Source organism: Cydia pomonella, chromosome 2 (genome assembly GCF_033807575.1).
Source record: "Cydia pomonella isolate Wapato2018A chromosome 2, ilCydPomo1, whole genome shotgun sequence".
Classification (NCBI taxonomy): domain Eukaryota; kingdom Metazoa; phylum Arthropoda; class Insecta; order Lepidoptera; family Tortricidae; genus Cydia; species Cydia pomonella.
This window is the reverse complement of record NC_084704.1, coordinates 5442584-5465991: the sequence shown is the minus strand read 5'-3', so window position 1 is coordinate 5465991 and position 23408 is coordinate 5442584. Positions and strand designations below refer to the sequence as shown.

At 36.8% G+C, this 23408-nt stretch overlaps 1 protein-coding gene across 2 annotated transcripts; it reads left to right on the top strand.

Moving 5' to 3' along the window:
- Nucleotides 1-4496: 4496 nt before the first annotated feature.
- Nucleotides 4497-22776, top strand: LOC133531982 (uncharacterized). Of its 2 annotated transcripts, XM_061870450.1 has the most exons (6): nt 4497-4656; nt 15287-15408; nt 17374-17434; nt 18243-20356; nt 20791-20832; nt 22424-22564. In XM_061870450.1, the coding sequence occupies exons 2-5, from the start codon at nt 15395-15397 to the stop codon at nt 20807-20809; spliced, it is 2208 nt and encodes a 735-aa protein (XP_061726434.1). In that variant the 5' UTR covers nt 4497-4656; nt 15287-15394; the 3' UTR covers nt 20810-20832; nt 22424-22564. The 2 variants fall into 2 exon arrangements, with proteins under 2 accessions (XP_061726434.1, XP_061726426.1); XM_061870442.1 differs by lacking the exon at nt 20791-20832 and having other exon boundaries at nt 22424-22776.
- Nucleotides 22777-23408: the final 632 nt, after the last annotated feature.

The following is a 23408-nucleotide window of genomic DNA, read 5'->3' as shown; positions in this document are numbered from 1 at the left end:
AAACGGCGGAATTTTCCGAAAGCACGTATTTTTAGCGCGAGGCCGGCCCTGTTTACATGTTTTCGGTTACGAGCGTGTTTCACGTCTAACCCGATGTTATTTTGCTGGAATCCGTGGGTTTCATAATTGGAATATATCTGTGTTCACGCGCTTGTGTTTGAATTTATTTTGTTTTTTTTTTTTGGAACGCAAAGCATTTAATGTTGAGAACACGCAATAATTGGGAGCCGTACACAGCGACAGAATATATATAGACGAAGCACTTAGTACATTATTAATGAAAATGGGACCATATGAGTATGACTGACAGCTAAAATAAAATTATATATGTCAACATGCGTTCAGTCGCTTGCGCTCGCGGCACAATTCCAGTAGTCATTTGTGAGCCCTAGTCAGACTTCTATACACCTATTCTAGTTCGTTAGTCGTACCTTACCACAGAATAAATAATAGGACTACAAAACCCGTGTTTGGGTAAAGGTAAAGCAAACCAACTTAAACGTTGCTGATTGGAAATATTATATAAATAAAATAAAATATCAGTATTGCGCAACGAGGAAATGCCGCCAGCATCCTTGGTACAATGCCTCAAGGGCCTATTTTAGATATAAGCTAGTTGTAGTAATCATCTGTATATATCCATTATGTATATGTGTATTGTTATTGTAAATAAATAAAATAATAAATGGAGAAATACAAAGAGTACAGAAAAACGCTCTACATCGGTTTTGTAGACTATTCCAAGGCCGTTGATTCAATTTCACATAACTCGATATGGAAGGCTCTAGCAGAGCAAGGAGTGAATACTTCCTATATTGAGATTATATACGAGCTCTGCAAATCATTTACTGCTAGAGTTAAAATAGAAATACCAGGACCACATTTCAGGTTGAAAGAGGAGACCCGCTATCTCCTACGTTATTCATTGCAGTATTAGAAAACGTCTTCAGAAGCTTACATTGGGATCAGGTTGGGCTGAGAATTCACGGCACCTTCTTGTCCCATTTAAGGTTCGCAGATGATGAGTTCTGCTCTCTGAAAAGCCTGAACAATTACAATACATGTTCTATTCACTTAATTAACTTGTAGAGCAAATCCATTGGTTTAGAGATTAATCGAGACAAAACTAAAGTTATAACTAATATAGAAATAAAAGATGTTTGGCTTGAATCAACGCTCTTAGAGTATGTCGACAGCTACATATACCTGGGTTACCAAATCTCGTTTACAGACACCACAGAAAAGGAAATTGACCGAAGAATAGAAAATACCTGGAAAAAATACTGGGGTATGAATGAAAGAAGGGATATTTGTTTACTACCTTGTCTCACTTACGCTTGCCAGACCTGGTCCTTAACTAAGGAATCCATGCACAAAATTAGAACACGCCAAAAAAGCATAGAAAGAAGCTACACGGGGCTTAAGTTAAGAGATAAAGTGAGGCATACGAAAATAAGGCAACAAACGAAAGCTAGAGACGTTATTGAACAAATTCTACAATTAAAATGCGATGGGCAGTTCACCTTCAAGGAAACATACACGATAGATCAGGGGTGGCCAACTTGATTAGACCCAAGATCTCCTGTTTACTAACGAAACCCTGTGCGATTTACCAATTACATACTTCTTGAAACCTTAAATGAAACCGGCCTACGTATTTATATTTTTTGCCTTGCCACGATCGACTGGACTAACAGTCGCGATCGACCTGTTGGCCACCCCTGCGATAGATGGTCTAAAAAGGTTACAAACTGGCATCCCATGGGTTGCAAATGTAAACGAGGACCACCTAAGAAACGCTGGAGCGACGATGTAGCAGAGGAGGCTTTCACCGCTACAGGCGGTCATTACATTAAAATCAAGTAAATAAGTATTACGTGACAGAAATAATTTACAAAACATTAATTTTATTAAAATATATAATGCATCTTTTTTAATTCATATACCTCAGTAATAATGCATGTTTTCAAATAAGTACAAATTAATCTAGTATTTGACATCTCTAATAAGTAATGCAAGGAATGGAATAAAGCTGTTTTTATTTCTTATTTTATTTTATAATCACTTTACGCGAACTGAAGAGATCTCTATATGTAAAAGTATAAGAACAGGTAACAACAGGTAACAGGAACAATATTGTACGGTGGATACTGGATACGGTCCTAATCCTAATCTGACCGCCGGCAAATAATTTGCGTAGTTAGCTGCTGATTGTACCGTACCAACCGTCTGGATGCCAGTGACTAGGTATGATATGACTAATTGCAGACAGGGGTGCGAATAGGCTGAGGGCATTCCAAACTGCCAATCACTTTGTGTACGGTTTTCATCTGTCCTAGCTTTATAAAAATAGATCTCTGTCGCACGAATATGCAAGAGTGATAAAGAGGCAGATAACGATTTTCGATTTTTATCCATGTTGGCAGTAGACCCTCTGGTGTGGAAACCGCACGCCTTACCACTCAGTTACCTAGGTACCAGCACTTTTTTTCATGAATCTTTTATGTATCTTTTATCTATAATACTTAATATGTTCATGAAAACAATAAAGATAGGAATAAATACAAATTGAAAAGGGACTGTACAAATGAATGCCATTGTTTAAAAGGGGCTGACAAAAATTGTACTGTTTATATTGATTTTTTCCCCATTTCAATCAAGGAATAAATAAAATTAAAATAAAATTTCCATACGGAATACAATAGACTATTTTGCAAGGGCATAGGGCAGACTTCAAGCTGAACCTTAAAACGTTACAGTTGGCTCGATAGAAAAAAAAAACACGAAAATATGTCTAATTTTCATTTATTTTCAGTTATTTATCGTTACTCTGGATAGCAGTATACTTTTAGTATAAAATAGCTAGTGATATTGCCACGGGATATGACCAGCAAAATTTTTAACAGAAGTATATTTACAGAGTTATTGAGATAAATGATAAAAACCCGCGCGATGGACATTTCTTCCGTCGCATGTTTAAAGCGACGCGCCACATCTTTCGTCCCCTTTTAATTTCTTGGCTTTACGGCCCTCTTAAATGAGCAGGTGAATCATAACATCGTGAATATCATGTTCTTGCGCGAAGGTGAGCGCGAAGTGGCCGGCGTTGGCATTTCCGATGCAATTAAGGTTGCTGACAAACATTCATTTGATATATTGTTCGACTTTAATCTGTCATATCATACCTATGTGTAAAAAAAATCTGTGTCAAAAAAATGCAGAAAAATAACTAGGTATAAATTTGGTCAGAATCTTTATCATAAACACGCCCTATCGGGAAAACCGAAAACCCAAATTGGGATATTTCTCTTTTACTCTCACTAAGACGTAATTAGAGTGACAGAGGAAAATGCCAGCAATTGACGTACTTCGAATTTCGCTGTTATGGGTCAGACAAGAGGTTGCCTCCAATCAGATCACCGATAATCGCCGCAGTACTTGTTAAAAACTACACTTGTCGAAACGTCTCATTAAGTACCACGTCTTTTTTTACCAAGTCTTAAACTACTTGGAGTCGGCTTCTACTTCTTGTAAAATTGTACCTTTTTAAACAGCGCCTAGAAACATCCAATCCAACGGACAGATAAGCCGCCTGATTTACTATCTACATAAAAACATTTATTCTTTTTTTCCGTATGTCATAAAACATTTTTTTCTCCAAGAAATAACATAAATGCGCTCAATATCAAAGAGCAGTGAAACTATCTCTTAACACTTCATTTTTGCTACATTAGCAGACAGCGCAGATGGGGTTCATTTCTCGTTTCAGCGGAGAGAGTGGGAGACAATTATCGCGAGAGCTCCTAAGCTCGTGGCTTTGCCACCGAATGAAACTATTAGCGAATAGTGCGGGATTTTTGTTGTCGATAGTTACTTATAGTCTGACAAATCGATTTGGCAGTAGAAAAAGGCGCAAAATTTAATGCAGGCACTAACGGTAGAGCTTTAAAAAAATATCACGCCTTTTTCTAATGACAAATTGGAATATAACTTTCAGCATCCTTTTTGTACCGATTTCAGGGAAAATTTTAAAAGAAAATGTTCTTGCGATTACATATTTCAGGAATATGGAGACCGCCGTCAAGCAGTGGCGGATTGTCCGCTAATTTTTACTCTTTTTAACTTCGTACCTCACACTAACCCTCCCATACTGAAAGAAGATTTAAGTACTTTCAAATCCCGGTAAGGGCATTTATTTGTGTGATGATCACAGATATTTGTTCCTAGGTCATGGGTGTTTTATAATGGTTTTATAATTATGTATTTAAGTATCTATATATTATGTATATCGTTGCCCGAGTATCTAAAACACAAGCCTTCTTTAGCTTACCGTGGGACTTAGTCAATATTGTGTAAGAATATCCCTATAATATTTATTTATTTAATTCCTAGGATATGGTAAAAACAACTTTTCACCCATCATTCGAAAGCGCGAACCCATCGATAACTTTATTTTCCGCGCCAGCCCTACCGTTCCCGCGTCGTCCCGCGCGTATTGCCCGGCCGCCCGGCGGCGCATCCGAACGAACGAACGCTAACCGCACGCGACCGTGTTTACGAACGCACCTTTACCTTTTTCAAATTTCGAACCACTTATTCCAAATTTGAATTTTTAGTGCAGTGCCTGAGTTTGGATTATTTATTCGTGATTTGAAGGTGAGTTCTGTTGCGATATTCTTTCGTTTGAGTTTGGTACTATAATTTGCCATAAAAAAAAACCAATAACTACTTTGGTAGGAGGTGTTAAGTATTTTTATTTTTTACTAAAGCTACTACTACTTATTTTTCGTTATTTATGAAAGCCTGAGTGCTCTGAGTTAAGTAGTCTGAGTCAAGTGCAAAATCAAAATGAATGTATTTCATGGAATTAATGCATTTTATCGTGTTTTTATTATGATAAATTCTTGATTAAAACAAAATGATACTCTTTGAGGCGTAATATTATTTTGAACGTCAAGACTAAATTAATTTTGATCAAAGTTTACAAACACGAGGTTGGGCATGGCATGATGACTAATATTTTGAAGTTGGTAAAGCCGGTGATATAATAGAACTTTACCTCTATCCTTTAAAACAGAAAATGCATTGCGTCTGCGTTAGCCTTGTTTATAACTATTCCAAATTTGAAATCGATAGATTAAGTACGTAGTTCCCGAGATATTTAACGGTGTGACAAACAGACAGACGGAGATAGACGCACCATGAGGGCTCCTCTTTGCCTTTTTGGTACGGATTCATATTACAAGCTTCATAAATGCGAGAGTAATACAGGGTGAGAGACAGAATGTTTCTTGAATGTGTTTCATATTATTTCCTTATTCAATCGTTAGGGCACAAAATACAATAGTGAACCTTTATATGGACTTGCCATACCAAATAGCATTATATATCTCAGTTTACCACAGGGTCAAACAAAACACGAGTAGGTAACCCAAATTAAACCTTGATGTAATAGATATAAGAGATAGTTTTAATTAAAGAGAGCTGTAGTTCGCCAAAAAACTGTCAAGCTTTTAGCTGAAACTATATTATTGTAATTGAACAAATAGCGCAAGAGAAAAAAATATTCGAATTAATATAAAACAATCAGTTCTATTCTCATGTCATACATTCGCACATGATTACTCATCGCAAAGTTTACGTAAATTAAAAGCTTCGACTGAGAATCGAACCGAGGCCGAGCCGAGGCCACGTCTAATATTACTGAGAGTGAATACCTACGGTCGTATGAAAAGTTTGAATTTGAGTATGTGTAAAATTGGCTGGTTATGTAACTGAAATAGCGTTCACTGCTCGTAGTGCTGGGTCTCGGCCGACCAGGGCTATAACCGCGAAAATCGAAATTCATCAATTGCGGGTATTTTTCTCTGTCACTCTAATTATGTCTTAGTGAGAGTAAAAGAGAAAGATCCCCGTAATTTGCGAATTTCGGTTTTCGCGGTAGGCCCCGTGTTGCGACCTGTCACACTTATGTACGAATTTACAGGTGGGACAGAGATGCAACACGTCAAACGTGGTTCGCGGTAGGCCCTCAGACATTGAAAAAAGTGTAAGATGATTAAAGTGTAATTCGTCTTTACATATTTAAGATGTAGGTATCCGATTTTTTAGTAATATGTAAGCTTAATTAAGCTGAGTCGGTACTTTTTATTATTATTAATAATAAAATTCTTTATAAAATAAAATAAAATAAATAAAATGCATTTATTTCAGACTAACATGGTCCATATTGTGTTAGTACATTTTAAGAATTAAAAGCTATGACTAAGGTTAACTTAAAAAAAAAAAAACTTAAATACTATACTACATAAAAAAAAACAGAAATTGAGAAAATGCTTAAATTGGTAGGTAACAACAGCGATCTCTTCCACAAAATAACACACAACAACAATACAGCGAATAAGCCATTTCAATCCATTAAAAACTTACAAATAAATATTTTATGTTTAATAATATTTAATTTTTCCCTGTTAACTAGAAAATAAGCTTTTATAAATGCAAAATACTCATTACTGTGGAAAATGAAGAATTTTTGACGCTTGAATGTAGTTAAAACTATCACTAGGTTTGATATCACAACTAACGAAGTCTAACAAGATTTCAGTTATTAATTCATCTTGGCTACTAGACAATACCGAGGACATATTGAATAGCATCATATAATAACATAAGAAATCTTGAACACGGCCGTAATACACAGTTTGTACGTCTGTTTGTTCCATGCTCAAAAATTATTCATTAAAAACATGCTGATTTTAGAAACGTAATATTTATTTATACAAAGTTGCAACGTATACACAATAATGATGATATTAGCAACTCGTACACATTCCGACTGTTACCAGCTTATTTATAATGTGGATTACACATCTCAATTAAAGAAAACAGTACATAATACTCAAATTTACAAACTTATAAAACTAATTTTCTCCTGACGTCCAGCATACTCGTGTAAACCCCGCCCTTGAAAGCAGGGACTGCTTAACCGAAAAATAACGATACCTTTATATAACGGATGACGTCATACCGGTTTAATCCGGACCATTTATTAACAGTACCGTTATTTTTTTCGGGTACCTTAACCGCTTTCATATCAGCTTAGGCGTCGTTGTCAAGCCGCCCGCGCCTTGCGCCAACTTGTTTCCTATTGGATGAAGCTGTCTATCTAAGTGTAAGGCCGTAAGCCCTTTTGATTTTATTTAATTCTAATCAGTTTGGCTACAATAACGGTTAAGGTATATACCGGAAAAATACCGGTACCGTTATTTTAAAACGGTACCGATACCTTTATATCGGAGCCGCACGGCCTATCCGGTATAATGTATCGGTATCGTAATTTTATACCGCTACCATACCGTTATACCGTAACTGAAATCAGTCCCTGCTTGAAAGCTCTACAGACCGTTTATTCCCAAAGCATGTAAGTTAAAATCTCGAACGAACCAGTGTAACATTACCCCAAGATTCTTGACTACTGGAGGTAAAGACAGCTCTTTTTTCTCTGAGCGACCAAGTTCAGGTCTAGCATTCATGTGAATAATACCACCGGTGATTTTTGTTTACGCGCCACGTAATAAGACTTACGCGCGTGCATCTAAATCGGAGATTGAGTCAGCGGTGCCTCACGCTGACGTCGTATACACTTTACGACTCTCTGACCACTAAAATGTAGCAAATAATGTGCGTAAGATATCTGGCAACATGCACTTATCTAAACAAAATATTTTGTTTATTATTGGGCATTCTTGAACTTAGCTCGCTAAAATATCGAAAGTTTTTTGAAATAATTGAAATAATGCATGGTGGATGATGTGTGTTGATGTACAATGGGTTCATTTTATAAGTTATTTGGTGATTTAGGGGATAGAATTTGAATTATTTAAATCCGAATTGAATTGGTTGTTGCTTAATCTTATACCTTTAAACGAGCAATTCTTTTATATATATATATATATATATATATTTCTGTGATCTCGGAAACGGCTCTAACGATTTCGCTGAAATTTGGTATATAGGGGTTTTTGGGGGTAGGTATACAATCTATCTAGATTAGTCTTATGTTTGGGAAAACGCGTGTTTTCGAGTTTTCATGCGTCTTTCTTTCGACACAGAATATGGTCGCTAATTTCGTATTGCACTGTCCGTCTGGTCCAGCGGGTTAAGACGCGGACTGCTAAACGAGTGTTACGGGTTCGAATCTCACCCGGTGACTAACTTTTGTTTTTTTTTTATATGTTCAAGTTTATACATAGTTTATTTTTTATTTTTTTAGACACGTTTAATTTAGTAATAAAATGTAGTTAAGATTATCACCTATACACCACCATATTACAATAAATAGTTAAAACCGAGCAAAGCTCGGTCGCCCAAGTACTTTACACTAAAATCATCAAGGTAAAACATTAATTATTGATTAAGTATTAGGTATATTACACAGGTGGTTAATCTAAGCAGACAAATAAACCGGTTAAAGTCATTCATAAGCTTTAAAAAATAAAAAATACTTCGTTGACTCATTAATACAGTGTACTCACAAAAGGTCTTAAGTGTCACTAACCCTAATGTCACACAATTTCCACCATAATGAACATTGTCGAAAAAACGAAACGGCAGAAAAATTCTATGTAACTGAACCTGCTTACGAAATTTCACAAGTATCGGTTGAGAATTGCGAGCTGTAAAAAAAAAGTAATTTACTGTCGCATCAAAAAAATATTGTACGTACAGCAACGTATAAGCAAACAAGCAAAATAGGGACAATAGGGTGTACTCGTAAGTCCAATAGGGTTGTCCTGTAGAGGAACATCCGGATATACGAAAGCAGTTTGCCCGTGTCAAAACTTCCTTAAAGAAGACTTCCTAAAAGAGACCTTCGCTGACGCTTCGGTAAATAAGTAGACATCCCTATACACATACTTATGAGTAGGATTTTTACAAACGCTTGGCATAAGTTACAAACTACATAATGACTCATCAGAAACTCTTAAATCAATTGAAAGATTCACTCATTACGAATATCCTTAACTATTTATACGCAGTTATTTTTGGCTGCGATTCGATCTGGCACTTATAATAAGAATATAAAAGATCGGCATTAGTCAGAGTATTTTTACATTGAATGATTAGTGTTGTGACGGCTACAGTCGTGACACGAACGGAAGTACGGCTGTCTAGAAGAGTTATCAACGTGTCTAGTTTGAAAGTTTGACACGCTCGCTTAATGCAAGTTGAGCATAGCTTGTTGAGTGCAAAGTTTATAAAGATAACCGGTAGCATACTTATCTAGACAAGTTACATGATAATACTCAAGATGCAATGTTATGGGAAAGTTTCAAACTGGGAGGACGCGTTCAGTAATGCGACAAATGCGATGGAGAGATCAAGTCTGGGCACTGACGAGCGCTTCCGTCAACGAAAGCTCAAGATAGAGGAAATTGGATGAACTTTGAGTACATCTTGCCACCGCGAAACGCACGAGTGACCACGACCGATTTGTCAATATCATACTTACCTATTCCTAAGTAATAAACTTGACACAAGTTGCTAGCTTTAGTAGGGTTTGTAACTTTAAAGGTAAGACTAAGAGTAATAACTGGTTGACTGAATGCTGTTGATCTGCTTAGTTGTTCGTACTTCGTGTTATAGACATGCTAGAATCGAACAGTTACTTACATAGTGCTGGAATGTTTCCTCACAAAATACATGGACCTTTGTGAATTATTTCAATACCCTAACTAAAGACGCGTTTGCTTATATGAGTCAGAAATAAGATAAACATGTAGGTAGGTATGTACCAGTGGCGGCGCGTCACAAATATTCGTAGGGAACCCGGAGCTAATTTTGGTTTCCTTTTCTCCATAAACCTATCGTGAAAGTACTCAACGGGCTGAAATTAGACAAGCCGGTGGGAATCGAGTTCTTTGAACGATCCGCCACTGGTATGTACATATTTTCTATACTTCTGTGCTGAGTGACATGTTAAAAGGCCGATAGTAAATAATGTAGTTGCTACAAATTAGAACAATCAATAGAATTAACAGCTATAATTCCGACTAATTTGTCCGTTAGTTAATTTGACAAATGAACCAAGCTGTATTAATTTTATCGTTAAATGAGTACGACAGTTAATATTTAAATTTACATTTGAAGCATATAAAATACAGCTTAGCTTTAGTGTGAACTAAAATCGACCTTGGAGTAACTGTGTAAAGTTCAGTTTAACGACGCGTGGAAGATAAATACGAGCTAGCAAAAGTTGCTAGCTATTGTTGGCGCCGGGATCTGGGCCAGGTGAGGAATGCGTTGCCCAATATTTTGCTTATTAACGCGTCAGGTGCACTGGGATGCTTTTAGACTGAGACTGGATACATTATTATTCTATTCAGCGATTTTTTTTGGCGAATGCTGCATCAGCACAAATGTAGCGTGGTAAATAAAAATAAGTACATGGTATTTTAGACAGTTGAGTGTTTGCCGACGGAATTAGTCAATATCAGATTGATCGTAGGGTCAAAGCCTATTTTTAGGGTTCCGTAATTAACTAGGAACCTTTATAGTTTCGCCATGTTCGTCTGTTTGTCTGGCCCGATTCAAAGAATGAGATACGATAACGATAAGTTCTCATTTAGATATCATTTGTATGTCGTATATTGACAGAAGCAGTTCGGTTCGGGCAATTAATGTCACTTTGACGTTAGACATATCGTAGATAGATCTTATTGGGATCACAGCGGAATCGAAATAAACGTCAATTTTGACATGTAGTATAGTTATCGATCTTTTCAAGATCTTAAACGTGTCTTAATCATTCTTCGAATCGAGTCGTTTGTTCTGTCATCGTTAGTGCTGAATTTTGTTACGAATATATAAATCAGTTATTACCAAGTCGTAAAGTGAAAACTAGATAAAATATCTCACGAGAAGTGGGTTGATTTTTTTCGCTTTAACGCTTTTTCGTTTGTTAAATACAGAGTTATGCAGGGAAAGTTCCTTGATTAAACACATTTTTTAACTGCACATGATTGTTTCTTTTGGCTGAGAGTACGCCGTATGAAACAGGTTTTTATGGTCAAATTATAAAACTAATTTCACTTTTAGACCTTTTTCAATAGCTTACGGCTACAACCCGCATGTTTACCCCATGCGTATGACCAAGGTATTAGTAACGTCGTGGACATAGTTTACGTCCCATTTCTCACGAGCAGGTGTGGAGACGTGGTCGTGGGCGGATTGATCGCACGCCCGGTGGCCCAGCGTCTTGCACACCTCATATTTTACTCGGGCGTTTCTTGATGACTGAGATATTACTGTCTTCATGTGACAAATGAGAAAAATAAAATTAAGTGTTACACATATATAGTGTGTAAATCCAATATGGGCAAATATTTAAACGGTGGTTAGCATCAAGGCTCGGAAACCGATTAAATTTCCAAACCGTTATCATGTACTTGGCGCAAAACTTATTGATTCGGTTTCGCTCGAAAAACCGTTATATTTAAACCGGTTTATATGCAAAGAGCTCATGTCAAATTTACCGGTTTATAACAATAAAAACCGGTTTCTTACTATGTTGGTGTCTATGTTTACGTGGCACATCACCAGGCCGATTGGCCGTTGCATCGCTCGTAGAATAAACCGGTTCGGTTTTGATTCTTAGAACGTTCGCGTTCTTATAAAAGTTCGGAGGAAAACCGAAATAAACCGGTATTTACTGGTATTTTATAAAGCAGTTCCGAGCCTTGGTTAGCATAGAATCTAAGAAGTATATCAAGATAAATTTTGTCTAGAAGAACCACGAAAATATTAACAATACAAAATAGTTCAGCCCGAAATGTAAAGCAACACACAATTTACGAGATACGAGCTTTTTGAAATAACTGTCATCACTTGTTGGCAGTTATTATAAAAAGCTCCTATGTCGTAATGTCCTGTTGTGTCTCGTAGTACATTGCTCCTCGGTAAATTTTCAAAAACTTATTACCGGGTAATAATTAAGTAAAATTTAAAAAAAAACTTCTACATTAATTATTATACGGATAAAGTCTATATCTGGTTTTATTTATTGACCGTCTTGGATTTACACCCTGTATACCATAATAACATATAGGTAAGTAGATGTATGTAAGACTAGAAGTATGAGTATTTGTAATGCGTTATTTACTTTTTGCCCTGCTAAATTGAATACAAAATGAGTGGCTATTGTTGCACGAAACCATACGAAAGTTAAACCGTTGTGCAGGAGGCAAATTAAATACGTAACGAGTTGCAGAATTTAGACCCTACTAGTTTGGTTCATGAATGTACATGTGTGTATGAACAAGACGTTTTGGTTATTTTAACGATTACTATTTGACGATTAAACAAAACATGTTTTTGATGAAACACTTCTTACATGCAATTAGTAGGTAAGTACATAATTACTCATTAAATTGGCAGCGTAAACTTAAATTTATAAATAAAGCGATGAAATATATTAATTAGTATGTACTTGAAAAGAAGCTGTTACGTGATCTTGACCCAATTTCGAACAGGTGTGGAGCTATACTGCAGCTGCCTATGGGCATTATAGGTACATTCAGCTGTAAAGTTGCATGGACAATTTATGAATAAATTCATACATAATTCATGCTTTTGCATACGAATACCATTTTTAATGATATAGATCCCAGACGAGCAGATGAATTGCCTTACAAAAACCGCGATTACCGATTACCGTCTCTCATTTACATTCGCATCACCAAAGGGGTTGTAGGTGCGTTGCCGGCCGACACAGATAGGACGACGCTTTTTCTTGAAGGTATGAATGCCGCACCATTTGCGTCTAACTTTTCGTTCGACATCATACTAAACTAAAACACAATAACGCCTAAACACTCTTAAGAATGCGCAATAACTAAAAGTAGGTATGCAAAGCTAAGCTAGCTTCTAAATTCCAGCTTACGTCTCTAGCCTTATTGTTTGTCATTACGATTTATGACCAAAACTAAGTGGGATAATGTCTCTCTGGAATGGTAAGTCGCAGTTAGTGTTAAAATTATACCTGGCGACCGGCCATGAGATATTATTATACTGCCAGTGCCAAATTTCTATTACCGTACCATATATCCCTTCTCTGGCATGCTGCTATTTAGTCCGAGTGACTAAGTCATGAGTATAATACATATGCACTTAGATCGTATTAGATAAATACCAAGATACAAAGTATACAAACCTGTAATCAGCTATAGTGTCAGTATCAGTAATCAGCTATGCAATTTCTGGTGAGACTTAGATTCACGAGGTCAAATACTGTCTTTTTTTATTACTACGTTAGTCTAGTGTTATTTGGCTGCGGTTTTCTGTAAGGTGGAGGTACTTCCCAAGTTGGGGTCTGCTCTAGATCTGGGATGACATCCGCTGTGCTGTGCGCTACCACACTAAGCGAGATGACATTCACAGTGCCCATACCTCTCTTTTGGACGCAGTTTAAAAACATACCCGGGTCCTGTCTATTTACTGATGAGGATGTCCTAGCCGATTTCGGCCATCCATAGTGACTGCGTATACTGGACTTGGCGATAAATGTTAGGTATCCCACCAAAAACATGTTCATGTAAAATGTTGCCAAGACGAAGCCAGCTCGCACTGTCAAAATGTTATCAGATCCAAGCTTCTAACTTTACAAGCCCTAACTTTACAAACTCGACATCTTAGCCAAAATATATGGCTTGGCCATTTCGTTATTACACGAACTATTGTATGACAGAGAAGTAATGAATAATTAATACATTGTCATGTTACGCCCATGTGATGGTAGCGTCTCTAATGTAAAGTAAACCCTGACAAAAAATACCCTAAATGGCTCAACAATTAAGGTCCGGGACTGTACATATTCTAAAATATTGTAGAAACATTTAATTTTACCATAATATTACCGTGAGACTCGAACAAATCGTACCGACTTAATTTTTTTTTTTTTTTTTTTTCTTTTATTAAGAAACAAACGGTCGTTTACAATATGCGGTATTATTAACTATTGCATTTTAAAGCTAGACCTACGGTTTCCTTAATTAAATATAAGAGTGCTAGATTTTAAACAGTTTTTTTTTTTTTGCTACATAGCATCTGAGTTTTATATATGTATATATAGTTACTGAACAATTATAATAAATTCTAAGCTTACTTAAATACCTGCAGAGTTAAGTACTACAATTATATACGCCATACACTATTGTGCCATTCACTATATAGGTATATATTTGATACAGGTATTATATTTAATTATATAAAATAAAATAAATACCTAATTATTTTTTTCACAAACAAATGCTTTCTTTAAAGATACTATATTACAATGAAAAACATCAATATTAGAGAGATTTACGCATTCATTATAAAGTCTACAAGCACGCCTTATAAACATATTTCGTGCATAACAAGTTCTGCTAAATGGGACAGCAAATAATTCCTTTTTGCGACATTTACGCTGACGCGCACGAGGGACTTTAATATTTATTTGTTGAAGTAGTGTTAATACGTGAGTAACTCGTTAAATTAATTTGAAACTTTTAATTTCACCATACTTAATACTCCATTATACCAAAAAAATATTTGCAATAAATAAGTACTTAATACTCCCCTATACATGCAATAATAGTATCTATCAAACATTGGAAAAAAATTATAATGAGAGTCAATAGAATATTTAGGATATTTATTGGTTATTCATTAAATAAATTATCGTTGTATTTTCGATATCAGTTTAAAGTTTTTAGGTATCTGTTATATTTACGAAATAATCGCATGTAAACATTTAACGATTACATCCTGTAAAAAACCCTTACCTTGCAAACTTAGCGGTTAATCTACAAAAAATTAAGTAATTCACTGTGTGAGGTGTGCAATAATAGTAGATTGTTAACCAAGGGATGAAAGGCACCCGTTTCTGTCGAGGTAGTTTGGCGCTATAGAGCGGCGTCAATAGTCCAAGACTGGAAATGGTGCCTTTCACCCGAGTTTAACACTGTACATTTTGAATACGAGGAAAGTACAATATTTTTTTGCTTTCAACTAACAATTTAGGTAAAAATATCGTTATTTATGGAATGGGGAATTAATTATCAGAATGTAAACTGTACAACAAATCCATTAACAACCAAAATTTTAATTACTCTAGAGCATAAATGTATTCTTTTCTGCACATTTTTTAGAATGTTACTACCCACATTCAGAGCATATGAAATGAAAAGAGTATTGTATTGCAGTAATGCCGTGATCATAAACTTATTGCCATGCTCGATGTTTGCAGGCAACCTTAGTCAGCATTGCACGGATCTGAAGAGCAAGAATAAGCTGTGATCTCACTACGCTACGGGCCGAGCCGTGCCGCGACTGCATGGTAAACATCTGACTCAAAATGGCTGAGAACGGGTAAGACAAATCTCTTCTATTTATTTTTACTTTACTTGGTTTATTTTCTATACAAGTTGCTGGTACCTATATCTCAATTCTTTGTTTCTCGGGAGTTTATCTAACATTGGATTCTATCAAAAATCATTAAGATTTCATGTTGTCAGAAATAGGTAGAAAAATGCGAAACCTTTTTACCATACCTCAATTTAAACCTTCTAAAAAAAAAACAACGGGTTGCACTCCGGGAGGGCTCAGGAACGCTTCGGCCCCAGTTTCATTTCGTCATCTCCATAAATCGTCCGCAGTGTTATGTCGTCACCCTACAATTCCTAATTCGTAACCTTCCTAACTCGTCCACTTTCTTATATCGTCAATACCCCATTTTGTCTAAATTCCTATTTTGACCATAGTGCCAACTCGTCCAATATCTGATATCGTCAATATACCATTTTTGTCTACGTTCCTATTTCGACCAGTGCCAACTCGTGAAACCATAGCGAGCATCCAAAAGTCCCAAGCCTAACTATTACTATGCTATGTAGTTGACGAGTTGGCACTGTGGTCTAAATAGGAACGTTGACGAGTAAGCACTATGGACGAATTAGGAGTGTTGACGAATCGGCACTGTAGTCTAATTAGGAATATAACCAAGTTACTACAGTGGCCCACGTAAGAAAGCGGGCGAGATAAGAAAGTGACGATATAGGAATGCTGGCGAATCGGAACAGTAGACCAAATGCGAATGAGAACTACTTAAGAAGTTGACGAAATGAAACTGAGGCCGAAGCGGTCCTGAGCCTCCGGGAGTGCCGGCAGAAGTGAAAACTTGAATATTAGCGTTGTGCATTTTTGATATTTCGAATAGTTAGGGAATAATTTTGCACACATTGCTTTAATTATCAATATAAAAGTACTATAATTTATGTGGTAAAATACAATATAAATTTATTGCGCTATCGTACACAAACATGACAATCTATAGTACATGAAAAATTTAACACTTCAGAACGATTACAATTATTTAACATTAAAAAGTTTATCTCTAAGAAAAACCAACTTCCATCCATAATTTCAACGACTCTTACCCATCATCATTACTAGAACCATCATGGAGTTTTTCGATCAGGTCACGTGTCCGTCTTACGAATTCTCAATCTGACGAATTTTTCGGTCACGTGACCTCTCGCGAGTTAAACATTTTTTCCCCATCACAAAAAGTGCACAGCGCCGCTAAAGAAGTTTTCACTTCAAAAATACATAATATGAACTTTGTTTAAAGAACGTCCCATTATGTTATCTAGAGGGATGACCAACTGAGAAAAAATATTAGAGGTGTATTTTATTGCCAACGTTTCGAGTACTTTTGCAGTTCTTTTAAGTTATTAAACAGTTATATTTAACTTGACCTGTTTGTTGTTGTTATTTGTTGAGTGAAAAGTTTTATCAGATATGAAATTAAAGTAACTCACTTAACTGATAGTTTGTAGACCTTAACTCGTTGCAATAAGGTTCACGAAAGGTTAATTAACTGTATGAGTTGTGTCGTCATTTTATCTACAACCCTCTATGATGCGTCCAAAAACTGCAAATTACGGCAAACATAACAATAAACTGTTTTGTTACAACATTTTCTTATTTCTTTCGGATATCTCTGAAAAACGTATCAGCTGAGATGACGATTCGACCGATACTTGAAATGAGATGTTGATTTATTTATATTGAGTGTGTGATCACTGATCAAATACCGCAAATGGCGGTCGTAACTTGCGGTTCTTGAATATATCATAGAGAGCTTATGTGTGTAGATAAAGCAGTGTATGTAACTGTACATAATTAGGCATTATGTAGTCACATAAATTACTATTATGTGTATTTAAAAAAATAATAGGGTTATTGCATAAATCTTAATGTGAACATTGTCTTAGCGGCGTTGTCCACTGTCCATAGTGTCTATGGTAAAAATAAAGTCTGGCGGTGTTCCAGGTTCGGACCGATGGCCGGGCACGTCGGCAGGATACCAAACTTCGGGAAAACTCAGGTCAATGTAAGTGATATCTTGTTTTCGGTTATTCTCTACGGACAAGTTGCTAGTTAGTTTGTTATGTATTTGTAGTTGAATTCATAAGACGCTGTGTCAAGTACCTCGCGTCGAAAGATGGTCCTTATGACAGTTGGACAGTTCCTTCTAGTCTGACTTGGTTAGACTTAAACCAAAAATTTGAAATAATATTTTTTTACCGTATTCTTATTACTTCAATGTTACATTACAAAAAATAATATACATAGAAAATAAATTTCCGGATAGTAGATAGGATAGTTTCACTCCATATAAAAATAATGAACTTTCATAGGAATATGAATCATAATTCGACGCGAGAGATAAATATAGTAGAAGATTATTAATGTAATAAATAATAATAAATAAATAATAAACTTCATACCTACATTGAGTTGTATATAGTCCTCCTCATCGTTTTCGATGACGGCGACCCTAAATAAACACATTATGGACGTTGTCTAGCATGAGCCCTAATGTGGCTGGCCAGGCCGAACTTGCTCTTAAATACTCTATTGCACGCGTGACAATAAAGTTGGCCAGCTGCGTTGAACGTGTACACGTTGGAGGAGGTATAGAGAGTAGTTATAACTACATGTCACTTAGGTACGAACTGTATTACTGTGACTCTGGTTGCACCACCTTACATTTTGACTACTCTGAGTAATGTCTTGATTTCGTTTCCTGATAATGTGCATAACATTTTTAACTCGGTATTATAGCGACAATAAAGAGTAGAAACAACTGTTTGAATACTTATTTTAAAGGACTGACATACCTCATTTCTCAATTTCAGCCCTTGGGCAACAATGAGCCCCCAGCATGCATACAAAATGCGATGATGACGAAAGATAAGAAGCCGTTCACCTACACGCCTGGAGGCTTGGACCTGTCCCAGATACGCACTCCTAGCATGGCAAGAAGGATGGCAAGGCAAAGGTCACAAGAGGAGCATGAACAAGCTTATGCTCAGCAAAACTATGCGCCTCAAACCAACGGCGGCGGCGGTGGCTACCAACCACAAGGGATCCCGAAGCCACCTCCTCCCCCGCCACCTGGTATCCCCGCTCCACCCCCACCTCCCCCTCTAGTCATCGAAGTACCAAATTCAAAATCCCCGAAACCCGTACCATTAGGCGAACGACCCGAAATAGTTATCCCTGAAAACCCAATTGGGATGCTTAGGAAAACTAACAGCCCGTATCATTGGGAAGCAGAAAAAGCAGACGCGCTGCGAATGGGTCCCGTCCCTAAATTTGTAGAAAAGGTCCCGAGCCCCTTGACGGTACAAATGCCGCCGTCTTCGTTCTCCAACCAAGCACCTCAGTATACGCCACCATCACAAAATAGAAATTATTCATACAATAACCAGAACAAGCAACCAGACAGCCCGCTTCACAGACCAGAAGCATTGTATGCTCACCAGAAAACAAATTCACCAACTGTAAAAACTCCTACAATAGAACTGCTACAAAGACAGGATTCCCAGTTCAACAAGAGCCCACAACCCTTCGGAGGACAGTCGCCTGTTAGCAATGGTTCTCCGTATTCTCCTAGCCCTAACAATAACTGGAGGCAGCCGGAGAGAAGAGAATCCCCAGCACAAAATGCGAGCAACAGCCCTCAGTCTCCACATATAAACCGCAGTCCCTTCACACCAAACCAGCAGTACTCTCCTAACTTCCAGAACCAAAGTCCCCCAGTTAATTCTAGTCCCGCTTATCACACACTCCCTAGAGTTGGCCAAAAGAACCAAGAGGTTAACAATATTCAGAACAACCAATACCAACAGTCAAACGCTGATTCTGATCCCACACCGTGGCGAACCAATACGCTTAACAGACATCCCAGAGAGCCAGAGAGCCAGAACAATGTCTATAATAATAACATTAATAACCAAACTGCAAATCAACAGGCGTACAGCCCTCCTTGGAAGACTAATGAAGCGAATAACAATGAAAGCGCATACACTCCTCCGTGGCTTCAGGCACGGAATCAAAATGCGAATCAACAGCAGTATACACCGCCATGGGTAACGTCACAAGATTCTAACAACAATCGAGTACAAGAAAACTACAATATGCCCAAGAGGTCAGACAATATCAACAACAGAGCCGCACAATCTCCACCAAAACCTGCGCAACCCCAAGAACAACCCCGTTATCAGACGTCAATGTCGATCCCTGTGACACCGAAGCGGCAAAATCCACCAGCAGACTACAACAACACCCCCCCGCAAAAAGAAGTCGTGTATGTTAACCAGGAGCCTGTGTACTTCTGCCCAGAGAGTCCGAAGTCCATACCACCTTGGGTCAAATCACAGAAAGAAAAGACGAAAACCCCTCCGCCCGAATGGGTTCAGCGACCACTGGACAACAGAAGAAGCGTAACTAGGGACTTGGTGACACCACCAAGGGAAACCACAAATCAGGAACCAGAATGGGTGAAAAAGAGCAACGAAATGCAGAGAGGTATCCGCGATGTTATCAGTCCGCCTAAATACCAGCAGACCGCACAGCCGTCGTGGTCGACTCGTCCTTCAGAGAATAGAAAAAGCGTGCCTAGGGAAGCACCTGGCTCCCCTGGCAACAAAAATATTCCAATTCAAATGGAGGTATCAAGTACAGATACAAGGGACCAAGGAAGGCAGGGTCAGGCTCCGCACTTGAGGATCACTATCGGAATGAATCCGAATGGTCCCAATGCACAGCCGCAGTCGGCCCCGTACTCCCAGCCCACTCAGCGCATCATGCGAGTCCTATCGCCGCAGCTGGTGAGGATGGACGAAGGACAGTCTCAGCATGAACTGCCGACTTTAAGCCGGCACTTGACGAGCAATCAAGATAATCAGCCGAAAACGCGGATAATCCCCATTCAAATTGAGGGTGGCAGTAATGGAGCTAACAAAAGGTAAATGTTTATTAGATCAGAATGTTCATTATTTTGTTTACTGGTGAACCTTTACCTGAACGTTCTGGCGAGCCAACGCATCTACATATTTTGAAGTAATACCGATTTTTCATTATCACCGTTTAAATGTAATAATTTAACAATTTTTTTGCTGTCCTGATTTTGACTTGCAAAACAAAAAAGTGTCTTAATTCTTGAACATTTTGCATCCTTATCCCTTGCATTTGAGAACACCAAGAAACATAAAATATGAAAATGGAAGCTCATGAAATTTGCTCAACTGTTTTCAAAGATAATCATATGCGCTCATTCGCTGAAATATTGACTTTGACGTCAAGTTATTCCTCCAAGTTTTCCTGCCCGTATTATAATTTAGCATAAGTGAGTAGGAACGTATTTTCCGGCTATAGAATATTTATGTGCTCATTTTTCAGCTTCGGTGGGCGGTACTGAAGAGCTGTTTGCACGCGTCCAAAGTAAACGGAATATTTTTATGCACCGCTTGTGTACAGTCGGGATCTAATATATCCAAGAGTACGGTTGTTAAAATGTTTATACTTATGTATTATTGAATAGATATAAGATTCAAGGAATTTAGTTCTAAAGCTCAAAGTTGTATTGCGAAACAAAAAAGTGCAAATTTTCAAGCCTTCGATTTAACATGTTAAACTATTGACATTCGAAACATTCAATGATAATAATTTTCACTTGAAAAGGCAATGCAATAAAAGTTTTTTGATAGGTTTCCTTTGGTATTGAAACAAATATAACACCTTGAAATATTTAAGAGGATTAATAAATATTACTTCATAGTAAGGTAGCAAGATACAAGGCCATAGAATTGTTATTGTTAAGAGTGGCCAATTACTATCGATCAATAACTATAGCAGTCACTTTATGCCAGAGAATATGTAATAGTATCCTATGTACTACATTTTCTAGTATTTTTTATAATATCTATAGACATTTGGCAGCCCTTGCTTCCTTTGATATATATGACTCCGACTGTACAATGAATCAGTGTTACGCTTGCTTTATATTTAGCATCTGGCTTGCATACTCTAATTTTGTAAAATTACTGGAGTAATGAAGTTTCTCCTTGGGCGCGTAATTGGCTGTAACTGCTGATAGCTTGTTCTAATTATCGATTACACACTGTTATAATGTCTTACGGTTTTCAGATCATTACTTTAATTGGTGTATTTTATGTAACATCTGATAGTATAAAAACGGTAAAAAAAGAACACACTACACACTAAAATCATTTATTCACCTTTCCTTATAATATAATATTCTTTTAACCCGATCTGACATTGTAATATAATTCATACTTATCATTTGACAAATCATCAAGTGGTGTTTTGTGATCGTTATTTTTGAACGACTGTTTTGTGTTCTTATTATTTTAAATAACTACATTTTAACAAAAACTAAAAGTAGGTTAATACTGAGAGCTACTGAGTAAATACGGTAGCAGATTTAAGGAAAATATATTGTTCTTATAAGTAACTTTTCAAATACAAAATCTAGTAGTAGTAGTTGGTATCTCTATTTATATTGTTTAACTATGTATTTTTAAACAAACTTTCATTGGTCAAAACTGGTTGCATTTATTTCGGCCAGCGTAGTACCTTACCTACTTATACATATGTAATCCTGTTACCCAATCATCAAGCCTAAGAATCGACAAACTTTTGGAGAGAATAGCCAACCGTGGTAGTGATCCCCAGTTTTAGGAATCTCTGAGTGACGTTGATCAGTCCGTTAAATGTGGCTGGTTTAATAGGCTCTAAGTGCTAATATTTTGCCGCTAGCTGCGGTTTGCCGACCCCTAATAAAATCAGATTATCACGATAATCTAAACAAGCCAATCGTCGAATTGAATACCAACCCTGGTGCGGTTCGACATATGAAAGAAAGCTGCTTGGGGGTTGGGGGTATTGTTGGCCAGTATTGTAACTATTTGACTTGGCACCGACTTCAAATGTATCAGTTGACTTTTATCCTGTTCTTTTATACGCACTTCTTAAAGTTTGTCCATGTCAAAGTCGACATCCGTGGTTCCAGGGTGTTCTACCACAAGTTCTCGCAGGAAGCGCCTCCTCGGCAGTCTAAGGCGTTCCGGGTGCTCCAGGTGATCACGGGCACCGAGGACTCCGACCACATACAGAACATGGAGAATCGGCACGGGTTCACTGACCTATAGCGATGTAAGTTTAAGGTCGATCCTCACGTTTCAATTTATTTGCCAATTGGTTTCAATATTTTTCGCATATTTTGCAATTCAATAATCTGTTATATGGTGTGTACTATGGCAAATTGATAATTTAATTTTATGTTTTATTTTAGCATCATACCGATATAACTGAAAATCGTAAAATAAAATAATAAAGCATAAATTAGTTGTCTAAGTACCAACAACACAGGCTTTATTAAGCTAACCTTTCCGAAATTTAACTGTGCCTTTCGAGCGCGGTTCCAAATTCAAATCTGTGGGGATCGACTTTAATCCAAAACGCATCATATTTACTCAGAGTGACTTTAGTTTCCTCACTTTTACCGGCATAAGTGTTAAAATAGGTATCAACTGAATAAGTACTGCATTAATAATTTTAATACCTAATTATGGTAAAATTATTACAATTTATAAAATAAATATTTGAGAGGGTATCTACTATTCCACAAACACGCGTAAATAATTTTAATGTATATTAGCATATATTATAATATTTATTATATTATAATATAATTTATTTAGACGCTTGGGCGCCCAATCTATTTGCACATGTGCGTGTATATAATATTTTATTTATAATTAAATGTTGCTTGTGGAATAGTTACTTAACATTATTTTAATTTTAATACCTTATAAATACAATTTGACTCGTAAATTCTTACTAAATGATGTAAGCACGGTTCGTTAAACTAGACTATAAAACTGGAAATATGATATATTTTAATACATTTTTTTGTAACGTAACTCTTATTTTTATTATAAATGTAAATATATAAATCGAACAAACGAATGTAAATGTAAAGCTTTTAATGTGAT